The sequence below is a fragment of the Netta rufina genome (genome assembly GCF_964035555.1).
Source record: "Netta rufina genome assembly, chromosome: 5".
Classification (NCBI taxonomy): Eukaryota; Metazoa; Chordata; class Aves; order Anseriformes; family Anatidae; genus Netta; species Netta rufina.
The window spans coordinates 52,835,847-52,854,817 of NC_140128.1; the positions used below are offsets into that span (position 1 = coordinate 52,835,847).

General features: G+C 37.1%; 1 protein-coding gene across 4 annotated transcripts in view; it reads left to right on the forward strand.

Moving 5' to 3' along the window:
• EML1 (EMAP like 1) overlaps nt 1-18,971 on the forward strand; it is an 80,034-nt gene that overhangs the window by 27,983 nt on the left and 33,080 nt on the right. For 2 of the 4 annotated variants that reach the window (XM_084288558.1, XM_084288559.1), the window contains exons 3-5: nt 2,153-2,215; nt 5,281-5,413; nt 14,132-14,266. In XM_084288558.1, the coding sequence (XP_084144684.1) occupies nt 2,153-2,215; nt 5,281-5,413; nt 14,132-14,266 (331 nt within the window). The remainder of the gene's footprint in view (nt 1-2,152; nt 2,216-5,280; nt 5,414-14,131; nt 14,267-18,971) is intronic. The other 2 variants (XM_084288560.1, XM_084288561.1) reach the window with 1 other exon arrangement.

Consider the following 18,971-nt stretch of genomic DNA (forward strand, 5'->3'; position numbering starts at 1 on the left):
GATTAAAGCTGTAACAGACGTTGCTACTCTGCGATGTCCTGTGTTGTGCACATGCGCTGCAGAGTGCTCTTGCCTGGTCCATTTCCTACACGAATATGTTGGCTTGTAGGCAATCAGAAAGGCTTGAGTTAAATGTCCAGCACTTCACTGAGGCAAGGGCTTATTAGAACCCTACTGATGTGATGTACTGTCATCGGTGTGTCTGTAAAGGCGTGGAAAATTGCCTGTTTGGAGCTTAGTGGAAGAATGTGAGCTATTTTTGGGTAATCTTCGGAGTAAGAGTGATGGCAACCTAGATAAGAAAAAGAAGTATGGCTGACTTTGTAGTCTTTCTGTTGTCTAAACCATGATGTCTTGAATTAAAATTTTAATTTGTATTAATACGTGTAGGAAGTGTCACTTAATTATGGATTCATAACTTTTTCAGAGCTACAAATTGTTTTACTTTGTGACTTTGTGCAAGATATTTACTTTTAGGCATTGATTTAACAGAATACATAAGGAACTACTTACTTTGCTGAACTGAGATCTTAAGTTTGTTTTAATATTTTGGATCTGGAAATGGGGAAAAGAGAAAGGAACAGAATTTCAGAGCCAGATTAGTTAATTGTATATGATGCTATTTTTTGGATAGAATATATATTAAATGTCCGTGATGTTGTTCTCCCGTTCTGTTCCCTTCATGTTGTATTCTCCTCATTTTGTCCTTGTTTGTTCAATTGCAAAAAAATATTTAAAATATCTGATAAGTTGAATGTTACTGAAGGTAGTCTGTTCCATCAAATGTGGTTGTACAAGGGATAAAGAGGCTTTATGTTGCCTGTAAAATAGTTATTATCTGATGTGTGGAGGAAATAAAGTCTAGTTATTATTGCTGAATTGTAACCAGATCAGTTCTTCTTGCCTGCTGGCTTTACTTATCAAAATACAGAGCCGAGCTTTCATGGGTTCTGTGAACAGAACTGTAAATTGGGAGAGACTTTCATGGTTATGGCAGGTAGTTAAAGCCATAGTTCAAAGTACATTCATAAAAAACTTCTATAAGCCTATATTTCTGCCTTCTATGGCTGTTTTTTAAAATGTGCATGTGGCATAAATACTTCTGATTGTATGTGGGAAATTGCAGTGTAAGAAGCTGTACATGTGACAATGCAAACCGGGGGCTATAAAGGCTAACTGCTCATCCATTACCTAGTATATAGCGCTTGTACCATTAGTGTATGGTCAGGCTTATTAAACATATTCTAAAACATGAAAGAATGTGAGGTATCCTGATGGTTTGTTTCTTCCAGCTGTTTTGTCACGTACATTTCCCATGATGGCCCATTTTCCCTGTAGTAGGCCCAGCTACTTTATAAGAGACCGCATGCAATCACTTAGCCCAGAAGACCAAGTTCCATTTCAGTTCATTTTGGTAACTTGGACTAGCATTTCAGTGGCTCCTAACAGTGAGTGGTAGGAGAGACACTTGCTTGGGCATGGGTGAAACTGGAACTGTGGCTTCTTGTGTTTTGTCTCTTGGGCTAAGTGTGACCTGATCTGCTTTCTTTCCATTGATCATTTAATGAGCAATTCCACACTTATAATTTTTAAAAGTGGAATTTGGTCTCACAAAGCGTCGTCAAAATCTCATCCGCACAACTGGTATTTGAAGCACAGTACATACGTGCTGTTTCATTTGTTCAGTCCAGAATTAAGTGTGTGCGTGACCTAGGGCGGTTCTGCCCTTTGAGGCAGTTTTGGGATCCCCAATGTACTGTTTAAAGTCTGGAACAAGAAGCTTCATGGGACAGAAGACAACATATTCCCAGTACTTCATAATTAAAATTGCTTTAAAGATTTCAAGCTTAAGGCTTTCAAACATACAGTGGAAAAGAGCTCAACCTTGTTTTCAGTCTGTGTGCGTTCTTGCTCTAGACTTGAGCTGGGCAGCTTAAAAGCAGTGTAAGTCACAGGCGCCGAGCTGCTTATCTGCTGTTTGTGGAGCTCCTTCACTAATGGTGGCTTTTTTTTTTTTTCCCCTTCCTTATTTAATTCAGCTACTTCGTGGAGTTCAGTATGGCTTCCTGTCTTTGTTTTACTCTTGTTTGTTGTTCTTTCCTTTTGCAATTATTGGTTTGTTTGTAAACTTAATGGCCCTATTAATCCATAGATCAGAGTATGATTAAAAAAGCTGCTGCTGAGGCTGGTAAACATGTCAGTACTGCTACCACAGGTAAGACCTTGAAGCAACAGAACTTCCAAAATAAATGTTACTGACAAAGAAATAATACGAGTGTGTTTGAGTTGCTGACATCCACTTCTTCTAACAGTAATGACACGCTTGGAGTTGTTTGACTGTTACATCAATTACCACTGGTATGAAACAGCTTTGTAAAAAAACTAAGTAGTGCCAGAGTAAATAGTGGATTAATTGAATAATTTGTATTTTTTTCTGTGTGCCATGAAAGAGTTTTGTGTTGTTGCTTTCTGTAGTATCTACTCATGTGGCTAAATCTTTAAACCTCCAGCAGGCGTGGATTCTGGGCTGGGGCTGGATCTGAAGCAAAAACCTCTGACTGCTAAAAGTTGCAGGGTTTATTACTGGCTGTTGCTAGCTTCAATTTCATAAGGTTAAGAGAATAACCTCCAGCTGGAGTTCACTTCAGCTACCTTTTAATAGGCATTTTTTATATAACAATAAAGAAGGAAAAATGTTTTAATCATTTGTTTATTTAACTTTATTATTCTAACTTATGATCTCAAAGCCTCATGAAAGTTTTGTGAGCTACAGAAATCGTGACAGGAAACAAGAATACAACTGCTTAACTGCAGCCATCTGATTCTCTAATATACAACAGAATCTGTTTTATATGTTAATTATACATTAAATACACAGTAATACATGAAGTAATTATGGCATTACAGTAATTAGTCAGGAAACGTAGTAGGGCATTCAGCATGGAGCTGTGGAATGAATAGAGTAGAAGTAAATAGGATCATGATGTCTGATTTAATTTATTTTTATTTTAAGTGTGAGAAGCAAAAGCACAGTAAGTTTTAGCTGTTTTGTATTGCCTCTTGCTGTGGATTAACCGTGGTAGGCAGCTGAGCCCCACACAGCCACTCACTCCTCCCCAGCATGACAGGGGAGAGAGTTGGAAAGGTGAAAGTGAGAACTCCTGGGCTGAGATAAAGACACTTCACTAGCTAAAGCAAAACTGTGCGTGCAAGCAAAGCAAAATCCAGAATTCATTCACTACTCACCACTGGCAGGCAGATGTTCAGCCATTTGGAAAGCAGGGCTCTGTCATCTGTAATTGTTGCTTGGGAAGACAAATGCCATCACTCTGAACGTGCTCCCTCACCCCTTCCCCTTCATCCCAGCTTTTATTACTGAGCATGACCCCTTAAGGCATGGAACATCCCTTTGGGCAGTTTGGTCAGCTGCCCTGGTTGTGTCCCCTCCCAGCTTCTGGTGCACCCCCAGCCTTCTCTTGCTGGCAGGATGGTGTGGGAAACAGAAAGGACCTTGACTCTGTAAGCACTGCTCTGCAATAACTCAAGCATCAGTGCACTAGCAACACTGTTTTGGTCACAAATCCAAAATATAGCACCAGAAAAGCTACTATGAAGAAAATTAACTCTGTCTCTGTGAAAAATCAGTACAGCTCTAAAGGCAGCAAGCTGTCTGTTAAAATAGATCATGGAAACAAGGCTGGAAGGTACCCCACTTTTGTCTTTAGTCTTTCCTTAAAGCTGCCTGTAAAAAGAGAGCTCTTGCTTTTTGTATCCTTGCTAAGAATGGTACTGGTCAACCCATTCAGTCTTCCGCAGTTACAGGCTGTCTCAGTGGGCATGGAGCTGTTTCTTTTTCCTTTGTTGACCTGGTTTCATGTCATCCTTCGCTCCTTTAAGCCAAACAGTCCTTATTGCTTCAATATTTACTGATGGGAAGTAACTATATGATGAATACGTAACAAGCAAGTATATATTTTAATCAAATTAACTGCTTTGGTACACATGTCAGGCAAATATAATTTGTCTTGAAACTTGCACTCAAATAGATAATATTTACTGATGCAATCTTTTCAATGCACAGGCTTTCATTTTTTTGTTTGTTTGCTCAGTACATATGACTTCAGGTGAACAAGTCAATACGTGCTTGCAGTCTGCTGCAATAAGATGCTATCATAACATAATCTAGAACTGTAATTGTTAGTTTTTCTTTGTTTTGACTTTTTAGATTATCCTCAGCAATCTTTTTGTTTTTCTTTTCCAGAGTATTCCGTAGGTATTTTCACTGAACTTCACAAGGTTGTCAGATATTTTCTCCTGTGTTTCTTAAGTGGCTTATGGCTGTTCAGTTTCCCTTGGGTATTCTTTCTTTGACCCCAGAGATTTTTGGCATCTTTACAAAGATAGCTTGTAATACAGCGTGCTGTCAAGTTTCAAGTGTTACACAAAGATTTGGTTTTCATCCTTGCTGTGCAGAGAGCACTAGTCATGCTTGTGTCTGTGTTTCCAGGGTATGTTCTGCCCTAGTTCTCATGTAAGTACTCATTGCTTGCAGTTTTAACCACTGTTTGGTTTTGTAACTAACTTCTAACGTACTTGAATGGAACTTCTCAGTTATTCTAATAGTAGTTACAGGTTAGATGTGTATAATAATTTTTTTTTGAGCCAACATTTGGTCAGAACATAAATAGATAGTGTCAAATTATTATGAAGTCCACAGTTTTGGTGTTTTCAATAGCTTTTTCTGACTGAGGGATAAAATTCCTGTTTGTCAAACAGAAGCCCACATTCTTTCAAATAAGAGATGTGTGTGTGTGTAGATGGAGAATAAGGATTTATTAACAGATTATTTGCTCGTGGAAAACCTGTATGAATGTTAAGGAATAAAGGGCAGGAGTTCCTGGGGTAGCAGCCTGCTTTCATTTCTAGCACATTTCTGAGCATCATCCAGGTGGGCAAAAGACAGATGCTCTTTTAGCAAAGCAGGATTGGTTTGGGTGGCAATAGCTGCCTTTGCACTTACCAGTAAGCTGATTGAGCTAGAGTAGGGTTTTACAGGTTATGGAATTGTGTGATGAATCCATATGCAGATGATTTCATGTCATTATAAATAACAAGGAGGATTTTTTTTTTTTTTTAAAGTCCACATCCATAGTAAATTTGGCAATAATGAAACAAAAATGGCATACAAGACATATTTTTAAATATTCTAATGTTGTTTTCTGGAGGAAAAAAAAAAAAAGAAAGTAAAACCAATGATTTCATCTTCTGCTTGTTTTACAGCAAGACCTCTGGTACAAACACTGCCTTTAAGGACTACTGTTAATAATGGAACTGTGTTACCAAAGAAACCAAGTGGCTCTTTACCTTCCCCATCAGGAACCAGAAAGGAAACTGTATCACCAGCAGCAAAAAGGTACATAATGTAACACTATAATTGTTAAACTGAGAAAATAATGAATCTCTTCCTTCAAGCATCCAAATACATGTTTTTTTTCTTACTTTCAAAGCAATGGTCTATATGTATTCAGTTCAGAGAGAGATGGAGTTCATTCTAATAAACTTTAAACTTATTTGATCTGATTAATTGGAATTGAGGTTATTGCTGCGAATATTGAAAGAACACACAATGCTTAATCTACTAGTTTGTATTATTTTCTTGCTGCTGTAGTCTAACAAAATAACATATTTCTACTGTTGTGTAACATGACATGAAAAGTATGGCAGCAATTCTTTTAATAGCTGTTAGAAAACAGTCTGGAGAGTAACTGTGCTATCATTACAGATCAGCATGTCACCTATGGTTGTTTTCTCTCAGTAAAAATTATCTTGAAACTGCCTGCACAATGCTATAAGCATCTCAGGGAAGAGAATTCTATGCCTAGGACAGTCATGAAAATGAGAATATCAAGTTTTATGTATCTTACCATTAGCATGTATTTATGCCCTTTAATAATTACTCAGTTTGCTTTGTGTGTGTGTGTTTTTGCGGGCGACATGTATGCTTGTTTTGTACACGTAGGTTATAAGAAACGCAACGGATTGGGTGGAGCAAGTTCAAGTTGTGTGTGATAGTTGTGGTGTTGGTCTGTTGTACAGTTTGCCTGTAAAAGATAATACTATGGGGGGATTTTTTTTGCCTTTTTTTTTTTTTTTTAACACTTTGTTGTGTGTCATCCTTAGCATTTTGTGGAGATGATGCTCTCAACTCTGAGGAAGGCAAGTTGTGGAAATGAGAGTATTAACATGCTAAGGGCTGAGGCTTCCTTTGTAAAGAGACGTCTTCCTTAAAGGGGAGATGGTGACTGTATGCAACTCTTTTTGTTACTCATTTGAAGGCAACTGGTTTTCCAGAAGCTCTGGGTTTTGTTGTTATAGAGAGGCTGTGCCATGCGGAATTAATAGTGGAAAGCACTGTAGTTATTTCAGTGTCACCCAAATAGAATTGGGCTTCTATGAAACGGGGCTCACAGCAGCTGCAGGTTTTGGTAGGTTTGCTTGAATCAGCCCTTAAGATAAGAGAAGGAAGGTAAATACTGTATAAACATTTCTGTTATCAGAATTATGTTATCAGAATTTAGCAAGTGGGTGGAAAAACCTGTCTTTTAAAGAGAAAAATTATTAGTATTAAAAAAGTCACTATTTTGATTCACTATGGTGAATTTTGAAGTAAACTTGTTCTTTGCAAGCTTTTTTTCTCAATAATTCTAATTTTATTCTTGTTAATTAAACACATCGTTTTAAGTGGTAATTATGAAACAAAGTGAGATCACAAGTATTGCCCTGCCTCACTTGTGTACAAAGGGTGTGACTTGCAAGTCTGTACGCTCGCTATCCAAGGTTCAACGGAGGACTTTCTGCTCCAGAGCAGGGTGGGTCAAATGGAGGTGAAAATCACACTTGTCCTTTCTCTGTGCTGAGAAGCCTTTGCATAACTCAAGCCATCCATCGGACAGTGCCTGCAGAGCTCCCAGTCCCCGTAGATAAATACATCCTGCAGTCTGGATGCCCTCTGTGCTAGTGGGAAAGTCCTTAGGGGATTCCTTAGGGAGTGTTTAATGACTCTTGGCTCGTCTGTGAGTGAAATCTTCCAAAGCATAAGGATTTTAATGTCCTTTTCATATGTTTCTTTTTGCTATGGGGGCTGAACTGAAGGTGCTTTAAATATGAAATATTAAAATGTATATTCCATTTTAGGAAAGAAAAAATACATATGAGTAGTTTGTCTGTTATAGACAGAAGCTTATTAGAGTGCTTAAATCTAGGAATGCATGCTTATATCCTGAAAAAAATCCAGGTGCTGTAGAATTCCTATTCCCTTCAAACACTAAAATGCTGTATTGATTTAATTCAATATTCAATTTTATTTATTAGTTTATTTTAAATTAAACTATATTAAAGTATATTTCTGTGCCTTAGCTATAAATACAGTTTGAGAGGAAGTGTAGAAAGGGAGTGTTAAAAGACCTACTCAATGAATTACTGTACAAAACGTTTAGTAAATAGTTCTCTACGATCATTAGTTTTTGATAACGACCCTTAAAATAATTTAGGGGATTTTGTGTTTTGTAGTATAGCATGCTCCAAGTATTCAGTATTCAAAGGTTATGTCTTAACTGTTCCATGTAGCTTACTTGCGAATAGTCAAGTAGATGAGTTCATTAATATAAATTAATTCATACTTTGTATTTATAACGGGCTGTTCTGCATTCAGGAGCTGTATGTGGGTATGCATAAAGGTAATATGAATATAGCGGCAAGGTCAAATAGTTCCCTTTTTTCAGGTGGGTAGAACTTGTTAAGAAGCTTCACTTAATGCTGAAGAGTTTATAGTGTGTAATTTTTAATAACTTTGTAAATTATCATCTCTACTAATGTCATAGAATCATTAAGTTTGGAAAAGACCTCCAAGATCATCTGGTCCAACCATCACCCTACTGCCAATATCACCCACTGCCATGGTTTTATAGTGCTCTTCTCATATAAAGTGATTCTAAAACTGCCACTACTTCACAATGTAGGTATTCTATTAGTCCAAAACGTGATGTTGTGGAATAGCAGCTCCAAATAGTATTAAGTGGTTATAGATGCTTTAAAACTTAATTTCAGCTTGGATACTTTAATACTTTTCCTATATAATACAGGTGCAGAATGAAAAAATTCAGTTTTTCAGAACTTTAAAACAAACAAACAAACAAAAAAAGTAAAATTTGAGAGGTAAAGTGAAAGAAAAGTTTTGTTTTGTTTTTAAAGAAGAAACTTCTTTTATGAATCTTATTTTAAACCTTCAGTCCGCTGTTGTGAACTACAAATATATGCTATGGTTAATATAATAAAAATTTCATCATCTTCTACTGTGAGCATATTTTCAAAAGAGACATACACCTAGGTTAGTGGAATCCCTGCCAAATGTTTATCTGAACACTGTTATGAAAAGGGGATTTACAAATAAGTAACTTCTGATTCTTCCTTTCTCTCATTTAAAAAATGAGGTTACCTAACGTGTGGTATCCAACTGCAGTGATTTTGATCTGTCCCTTGAAACAGCATGTTGTGTATCTGTATAAATACATGCAAATAATCTCTGTGGAGATCAAGTGTGCGTCCATACATGCCATTGCTTAGAAATAGATGTGCTTATCAATAAGTCTACAATCTCATTTCATACAGTAGCTGTGTTTAAATGTATTGGTAAACTCATTTGAACCCGCAGGTTGGTATACTGTTCATCCCCTTTGCTGGATTACCAAGGAGATGCAGTTCAGAGTTCACTATGTTTTCCAGTTTCCCATTTAATATCTGAAATGGAAATGACTTCTTCTGGCAGGAATATAAAATTGCAGATAAAAAAAAAAAAAAAAAGGCTTGAGGCTGAAAGGGTGGAACTAGCAGAGTTTTTATTCAGATTCTGCCACATTCCCTCAATGACCTTATGCAAATCACTTAACCTCTATGCATATTGGTTTTCCATATGTAAAGTGTGCATCTCTGGGTATCAGTAGGTTGTTATAAGGCCTAATGTGTTAATTAGAACCAGATCTTGTAAAATGTTGAGTAACCTCAACTGACTCCGACTTCAATTAGAACTGAGGGCACCAAACCCCCTTCAGCATTCAGCTCTTGTATAGCCAGAACCCAATTATCCAAGTTGAGGAAGGAATGAAATAACCTGAATAGGAAAAAATACAAGACACAGGTCAATCAGATGATAAAAATACACAGCAATAATGCAGTGCAAAACAGAAAACCTGGTGATGCTGGTGATTCTGATCCAGCACCAACGCGTGCTGCAAAGCTGCACGGCTGCCAGGTGCAAGCTGGCTGCTGCGGAGCTGAAGTGATTTAGTGATGGACTGGATAATCACCTGACACAGATAATCAAGAATTGCCTGTCTTTGTAAAGTGTCTGAAAGTCGTCTTCACAAAGAAACTCATCTCAGGGAATGTGATTTTAAATTTCACGTGTTTAGTGTATGCTGTAGAAGTCAGGAATTGAGCTATTTTGTGTGCCAGCTTTTTACACTCTGCCATATTTTTATTTTTGAATTTTATGTGTAGGATAATTATTTGAAAATTTCATTCAAAATAAGTTGGTCTTTTTGTATCATGAACAGAACTTTCCCTTCCCCCAGCACTCTTCCTTTCAGATGTAATGTGGCTTGAAGTTCATTGCTTAACACTAAATTTGCCTTTGGAATGTGTCCAGCACTCAGTAGTAATGTTTTGTGTTCCCTATTAAAATCTAGCTTTTTGTGACTCATCTAGGATAGCTTTGTTTCCAATAGTTGAAGGGGAAAAAGGAAAAAAAGAAAAAAAAAGAAAAATGTAAGGGAGGAGAGTGCAGACAGTACCTTTCCCAGTGGGGATGCTGATGCAGACCGTAGGCTAGCATATACTCTGCCTTTCAAAAAGAGACAATCAGTCATTCTTTCTTCTTGAGCAGATTGTAAAGCATTACAATGCTGCAAAACTCTGACAATGGAGATCAAAAGGAAGAAACTGGAACAAAGAAAACATAAAAAAGCTTTGTTTGTAGGGAGAATAAAATACTTTAATATGATGAATTCCTGTTCTTCTAAACTCTAAACACATGGCCCCTAGGAAATTGTTCAGTCTCCTGGAATTAATGTTCTCCATTCTGTTCTGGGGGCAACAATGATTTGTAACTGGCACACACACACTCTGTATCAAACCTTCAATTTAGTCTTCTGTTTAACACTCTCAAAGAAAATGTTTTTAAATAAAACGAGTATAAATTAAAAAAAACCTCTCCATTGAACTTCAAGTGGCAAACTATTATGCCACTTCACTGTATCTCGAACAATTAAAGTTATTAGTGTGCTTTGCTCAAAGGCATAATGAAATTGAAGTCGTATATTATTCTTGAATTTATTCTAATTGATTTAAATGAGGGTCAGAAAGAGTGCTAGACAAGTTTCAAAATATTAATATTGTTGGCTACTGTCTAAGAGCATTGTGCACTATTTTTATGTATTTATTAGAAAGCTTTATTTTTTCCCCCCCAATATTTGTTAATTAAACATACTTATATGCGTGTGTGTATAAATATTTATGTATGTATTGGCCAGATTTGCTCTCTGCAATCCAGTGATGCAACCATTTGAAACAAGCTGAGCAGTGCTGTGTGTGTATGTGTGTGAATGGGTGAGGATTTCTTTTCTTGTGTTTACCATTGCTTTTTTTAAATAGTCTTTTGTCTTCTAGCAGGATCATCTGTCTGTTTCCTCGGATAGCCTCTTTGATTTTTTTCTTTCTTGTTTTTAGTAGCTTTCAAAATGGTCAGTGTATTTGGAGCATTGCTAAGATTTTGTCATTCAAAGATACATTGGTGTTCTGAAATGTATGGTTTGAAATGATCAAACATCTATCCGAGTCAATAAGCGCTGTGTTGTTCACTCTTGCACGTGACTTCATATCTTGAACGCATGCGAATGTCTTTTAATGTAAGTTTATTTTATATGTCTTGTTTCCACGTTTTATTGTTGCATTCACTTTTTATTCTGCTTTGTTTACGCACCTCTCGATCTGGATTAAGCAGGTCTGTGAATCTTCTCAATGCATGCAAACTGAAAAAGCCTGCTCTAAGGTGAGGGATCCTTAATAGCTTTGTAGTGTTGAAGCTCAGTTGTTTTTCCTTTCTGTTCTGTTTTGACACATAGAAAGTGGCTGTTTCAGTAGCAACATTAACATGGTAGAACTTAACTGCAATTATTATTCCCATTTTTAACATTTTCAGAAGTAAATTTAAAACTTCTCATCATGATAAATGCATTGCTATACTTAGACGATAGTTTCAGATACAATATCTTTGTTCTTCTATGCTAACGTCACTTTTACTAAAACAATATTTCATTAAATCACATTGCTTTAAGTTAAAAATTGTGTTAACAAATGTTATCTTTTTAACAATTTTGCAAATGCCTCTCCTTTTGCATCACTAATCTGGAAGCCAAATTCTGGAATCCAGTTACACTCTTATAGCCCTGGAAGTTAAACAAATACTTCCTATCATTTAAAGTTCTCCCTCAGGTGACAGTGTATCTGCTGTAGCAATGGATACAGTCGGTGTTCAACTCTGTAGCTACCAAAATGTGTTATGCCAAAACTGAGTTAATGTAATGGAATCAAAACATCCGGCTGCGGTCCTCTTCCTGATCACCTGCTAATGCTTCTCACTGGGCTTTTGCTGGTGGTGTTGAAAATGTAAAATAAAATTTGTCAGAAGGTGGCGTTACTAATTAGTTTAATGGTAATAAAAGAGCTTAAAAGATTTTTTTTCTTCTGATGTGGTAAAAGCAGGTTTTCTAGTGACAAGAGACTTCTTCAGTAAGCAGATAGCATTGCACATTTAAACTTCAGTCCCATTCATTTTTTTATCCATCCATTCATCTTTTGAATGTTGATAGCTATAAACATAAAACCCCATGCAACATTAAATTAGCTTAAAATTGCTTCAACAATTGCTACAGCGTTTCTAATATTAGCATAATTTGGTGATTTCCTTAATTTAATTTCAATGTAGGCTGATATTGCCTCTTGTTACGGCATCTTTTCCTTAACAGAGGAAGAAAGGTTTGATCCTACAAAATCGTAAGTGAGAGTTTCTGCAGTAGTGTGTATAATCTAGTGGAAGGACTTACACTAATGGAGATATCTTATGTGGAGTATTTTTGGTATTAGGGCTTCTTTTATGTTAAACTGGAGAAATATTACATGGGATGATGAGAGGCAGAGTTAAGTGCTTGCAGCATATTATTTAATGTATCAGAAGAGTTTTTTTTTTTCCCCATGCATTTGACATTGAGATGATTTGAAGAGTCTTAGGCTAGCTTAGGAAATACTAATTCCCAAAGTGACAACAGAATTAAATGCTTCTCACTGCCTTTTTGCTTCTTCCATGATTTTTTCAGTCTGTCCCTGTGTGTAGCATTCTGTTTGCCCTCTTACGTCTCTCTCTCCACAGGAAGTTATTTTTCTCAGCTTGATCATCTGAATGATGCTTGTTTTTAACACAAAAATGCAGCATTGAGCATCCATTCTACCACTGCATGATCCAGAAAGATTTTTGTGACGCTACCTGAGATGCATCATAAGATGTGTCTGCCCTGCGGAGGTTGCTGTGGGTGGGAGCTTCCTCTTAGAAAAGTGGTTGCTTTGCAGAGAGACTCTGGCTCAGTTGTTCCATCATTTCTGGTGAACTAAGGAATAGGCATTCCCCACCTCACTGGTGAAAAGCCCTAAAGGAACAGGAATATTCTTTAAAAAAAAAAAAAAAACAAACAAAAAACAACAGTATCAATTGTCGTACAGTAGATAAGCAGAGTGTATTTTGACTGAACAGAAAAGTCCATCTCATTTCCTTCATTTATGAAGAGTTAACACCTCACTGTTTTTTTTTCCACACTATGCATGAAGTGGGAGAGTCTGAGGAGCTGATGGAGATAATACAGGAGGGATAGTTTTTAGGGGGAGGCAGGGAATAGTGCTCGAAGATACCTGAGGTGAGCCTTGTGGTAAGCAGACCACCCTTCTGGGTGTACAAAAGTAAAGGGAGGTGATGAAAGGACTGACCGGGACTTGAAGGGGCAGGGACAGGGAGGACTGAAATTTTCATGTGGAGGGGCAGATTGTGGTTGGGATCTGGGGAGAGGGAGGTGTGTGAGTATTGAAGTGTGGGCTTGGAAACGATCATCAGTGTCCATGGTATTTGAGGCTGCTGAACGTTTAGTTGTGGGAATACGATGGGTAAAGGGGATGTTCCTGCTCTGATCTTCAGAGGAGGTAAAACAGTAGAGGGCTGGGGTGGGGGAAATAGGGACCCAAACACGGAGTCCTGTCCCGCTGATGCTGTGGAAGCGATTCCTGGTTTCCCTTTACTAGGTAATCCTGCTACTGTTTGGGCTTATGGTGCTCAGTCAGAGAGAGGTGGTTGTCTGAGGGGTGCCATAAGACATGCAAGAGGCTCCTGTTAGGTATCTTTGCTGAAAGCATGGTTGAAGGGGAAGACTTTAACCTTTGGGAAGATTTAAACCTTTGGGAAACCCCTTGTTAGGAACTGGGGAAATATGCTTCCAAATTACATGTGGGGATCACATATTTTTGACAAGCTAACAGAGAGCTAGTGTGCACTTTTTCATAAGGTTTACTCTGTGGTATGTTAAAACTAATTTTAAACCACTGCATAAATGAATTTAAGTCTGGATACGAAGCTAGCTTACTGGTGCTCAAATTTTGACCTAGTCTTGGCACTTTCTGTAGTCTGCAGGTGCTGGGTAATATGCTCTAATCTTTTCCTTCTTGAGAGAATCCAAAAGTCCAGAAGTGTAGAGTGATATTCAAAGATATGAAATGTGACATGGAAAGTAGATTTTACAGATTAGTCTGATGTTGGTGTGGCCCATCTGCTATCTTATGACTGAGCAAAAGCAGTACATTAGTCTGTTGCACCAGCTACTCTGCAAAACTCCTATGTAGGGTCTTTAATACATTGAATTTTGATTAAAACGGTTACATTATGGTCAGCTTTCTACTTGATACATATCTCGGAAATATTTGTCATAAAATATGTGCTTTTACAAGTCCTTCTATAAAACTCACTCCCCTTTTTTATTAGCACTGTTAAGAGAACCAGTTCAACTGAGCGCGTGTCCCCGGGAGGCCGGAGAGAAAGCTATGGAGATTCCAAAGGGAGTCGCAACCGCACTGGATCCACCAGCAGCTCATCTAGTGGTAAAAAGAACAGCGAAAGGTAAGGGCACTTAAATGGCTGTCTCTTTTCTCTGCATTCTGCCCTAACAATGACATTTGTTTGTTCAGTTCAGCTAATATTGAAAGTTTATTAATTGGACTAAAATACTTATTTTTTTATAAACACTTTAAAGCATTTCTTCAAGTTTAGGTGAAATTTATTTTCCTTGGTTCCATACTATCAGTTATGTGAGTTCCTATAGAGCTCCTCCCCAAAAAGTTCATAATTGTTAAACATGCTTTTTTTTTTTTTTTTTTTTTTCCATTATCTCAGTGGTTTCCCTTAGCCTGGTAAGTGCTGCTAGTTCCTGGCTGTCGGCTAAGCAGCAGGCAGCCACTCGCTCACTGCCCCCCCCAGCGGTATGGGACCAGAGAATAGAAAGAGCAAAAGCGAGGAAAAACTCATGGGTCAAGATAATGGTGATTTAATAAGTGAAGGGAAGAGTAAGGGGAAAAAAAAAAAAAAAGAAATGAAAAAAAGTGATGCAAAAGCAATCACTCACCACCTCACACATGTAAGATAGCACCCAGCCAACCTCCAAGCAATAATTACTTCAGTCAGAGTAATGAGAAAGAGGGAGAGGCTTGCACACAGGCATTATCCAAAGTAGCAGAATAAAGCAATGCATACCTCTGTGTATCTCTGGTGCTTCTCTGTGCTGCCAGCGGTACATGGAAAAGAATGTCTTGTCCAGGAGTTGCAGACTAGGATGGTCTTGAAGAAATGCATGATTCATTGTTTGTGGTGAAGTCACGGTACTGGCCAATTGGCTTTTTTCCATATTTCCTGGACAGACTTTAGTCGTGGCCATTTCTCTTGATCTCTGTCCTGTTCCAGTTTCCTATGTAAAGTGGTGGTGATGATGCAGTTTCACAATATCCCAGACGATGCGACCATAGAGAGACACTGTTAACGAAGATCACACAATACTGTAATTCACCTGCTCTGTCTGTGCCTCAGTGCCTTCGTATGAGTCATTGGGTTGCTCATGAGCCAATGCTATGGCACAAAACTTCTGCCTTTAATCCCTTTGGCATCTTCCCTTCATGTGGGGATTGGCTGTTGCTGTGAGCTAATGGGCAGCCTAAGTTTGGGTGATTAAATTACCAATAGTTTGTTTCCTGGCTTAAGTTTTCAGCTATGAAGCAAGCCTGCAAGTATGCAAAGTTTAAGAGGCTTTGTTGGAGGCTTAGGTAATTATGCAAATAGTGCAAAAATTAAGAATACCGTCAGAGAAAAGATGATAAAATTGTATCCAAGGAAGATGTAATTATTTATATAAACTAAATGCTTACCCAGTGTAAGATCCACTTGGCATTGTGCATCTATGCATGTGCTTTTATAAACTGTCAGAATTCTACAGGACTGGGCATTCTGGTACATCTGGAAATTTGACTTTATTTCAAAGTATGATTATTTTAATTTTTGGGCGGTAAAATAATTATAAACAACAGATAACCTTTTGGGGGACAGAAGTGTGTTTTGAAGAGATGAGAATGCTGCAATGGTACTGAATAGGTGTGGGTTTCTGTTTGTTTATAAGTATTTTGTATTAGACTTAAAATTTCCCAAAAGTACAATATATAATTGAAAAAAAAAACAAAACACAAAAACCAAAAAACACACACACAAAAACAATCATGCTGTAGCAATTAACTGTAAATAATCCCTAAACACTGTTTACATGAAAATCAATCTTTTATTAGATTACTTAGGAGTGATGTCTCTTTCTGCATGTGCCAACTTGGACAAAGCTATTCCTAAATATTTCAGAACCTTCTAGCACAGAAAATATATATCTCGATGTATCTGATAGAATACCACGAAAGAGGGGAAAAAACAAAAACTGTCAACACTTTTAGGGGCAAATGGGCCTGAAGACAACATTTGGGGTGGGGAGGATGATGATAAAAACAAAACCAGAAAAACAAATAAAAAAAACAACCACCACCAGTGGAGGGACTGTTGACATGGTAAAAGTTTGCTGTTAGTTTCAACTGGAAATTCTATGAAGTGTTGCAACATTGCATAACTTTATGCTGCGAGAGTATGTCAGTGAATTTATTAACAAGGAGCTGCTTTTTTTTTTTTCTGTATTGATCTTGTAAAGCCAATTGTTTTTTCTAAGACTGAATTTTTACTTCTAAATTTTGCATATACGTGTAACTTCCCTCCCTGTACCTATCTAGTTATAGCAACAGCCCTTACATTGTGACCTCATTCATTCAGAAAACCCTGTCTTTTTATAAATGAAACAAATACTACTTGGAAACTTTTTGTTAAAAAACTTAGATTTGTATAATTAGATGGAAAGATTTTTGTTTCTGGAATATGAACAGGAAGTACACCTGCCAATGGTGAGTTTTCATTGCTTTTCCATTTTATTATAGTTTCTCAATAACATTTTAATGATTGTACACTAATCCAGCAGTGTACTTTCTCTGTGTATTTTATTTTGTACCAAAAAAAAATCATCAGAAAAATTTCCCAAAACTTAGAATTTGATCTGTGTTGTTAAATGGAAGATATGTAAAAAACTACAGTGCTGCACAAAATCTCTTTTTTAATGATATCTCTGACTTCTTGCTGCATGCATAAGGTGCTAATTATCTGAAATCAGTTAATATTAAAGCTACTAAAGAAATAAGGTGAGAATATTAATTGGGTTGGTGACTATCTCAATGAAGAAAGGATATGACTTCTAGCAGCTACGTAGTGCTACTGTCCATTTAAAAAGATTAATTCCAAAATAGCTGAGAGAGAAAAGCATTGATGTAAATAATGGTTATCAACAAACTTAGTTTGTTTCTCGTTTAAGGTTGATCAAGATATTCCCAACATATTTAAATTTTTTCATACTAATCTAACAGAAATCTGATGGTTGTGTAATTCTGCAGGTGTTGGGCCACAGATGGTTGAGCAACAGCATTGATTAGAGATCACTTAATTTGGAGTCAAAAAGGAGGCCCCATGTTCAAGTGACGCAATCCTTAAGTAATGTGCAAGTTTCCTAAGGAATTAATTGGGAGCGCATGTCACGTTGTGTTAGCTGGAGCTAGTGATGTTGATGCCACTATTAGAGCAATAATTGTATGGTTAGAGAATTTTCCCAGGAGTTAGAAGACCTGACTTGTATCCCATGCAGCCTTAGGGCATTCAAAACCACAGCTCACAACTCCTTGAAGAGTTTCCTTATCCCATGGAAGAGTCTGGGTAAAGACTTGCTTATGCTTCCTGTTGAGGCTGGGCCACTGTGCAGAATATAAGGCAAGAGTCATGGGACTAGAAGAAAAATGAGTGTGATTCTATATGTCAGGGGGTAAGGAAGTCCTCCTGAAACTAGCTGCATGTGTGAAAGAGTGAGGAAGAGGGTATTATATAAGCTACTTACAGAATTGTGTTTTTTTTTTTTTTTTTTTCATACTATGGTCTCTGGGTGAAGTTTCAAGCAGAATGCATGTCAGGAATATAAAAAGGCAATCATGAAATTACTATTTTTCAAACTAGTTGTATGCAAAACCTTAATGCTATAGAAAGACATTATAAGAAGCTTTAATAATTAGTAAGGAGGTGTCTGTAATCTGCCGTGCTACTATGTGGTGTCCCAATTCCCTATCACGGAGCAAGGGGTAAGCCCTTTTCAAGTGTCAGCTAAGTAAGAAGTGATTCAAGTTCACGAGAAGGAAAAAGAGTAGTCAGAGCTCTGAGCTGCGTGTCTGGTTAGGGTTTTTATAATTAAAAAGTACACATGATTTGCCCTATTACTGTCGTGAGTCAGCCTTTCACATTAGCTTGATTAGCTTGAGTAAGTCAGCGTGGACTGTTCAGAGCTAGGGATTCTTGTCAAATATTGTAGCATTTCTGACTAATGCTGCATCCCATGAAGTTTTTATTTTCTATAAATATCTTCTTAAGAAAAAAATGTTAATCTTGGTGTTAACAATGGCAACACATCTTTCTATTGATGTAGATTGGCTGTGTATAGGCCAGCTTGGAGCATGAATTTTGATGCATGATTAATACCAAGGCCTGTATTATGAGAAGTTGCTATATCCATGGGAACAGATTTTTTTAGTTTGGTTGGTTACATTATTAAGTAAATGTATCATTCTTAATTTAGCAATGTCAAGTCAAAGGAAAAGGAAAAATACTCCAAAGTTCTTTGCTGTGAATTCTTTTGTAGAGAGAGAGAATCATCATTTACACTTTAAAAAAACAAACAAACAAACAAAAAACTGTGCAAAAATACAAGCAGGTTTAATTTCTTCCATTTTTTTTTTTTATTTTTAATCTGCTCTTTGTCTGCTCACTGCAGTCTAGGATCTGATATGGAGATGGCATGTCAAAGCTCTGTGAATACTTCATCCTTTTCATGCATTTCTCCACCAAACTTAGAGGCATTTCAGCCCTTTTGGGAACAACTCTAAGAACCATAGAGTAGTAATCTGATATTTCAGATATTTTACTAAATACAAAGAAAATGGAACTGGGAGGAAAACAACTGCTTCATGTCTCCTTTAGGTTTTGTCAGAAACAATGCTCTCAAGCTTAGCTATAGAGGGACAAAGGATAAAGAAAACAAACTACTGGCATTTCTTGGAAAAAAATATATATATTCTTTTTTTTTTTCTGTTGAGGGTACTACTATCCACACAGTTACTCATATTTTCTCTTTTCCTTCTCCATGTTTCATGTATTTTCCCCT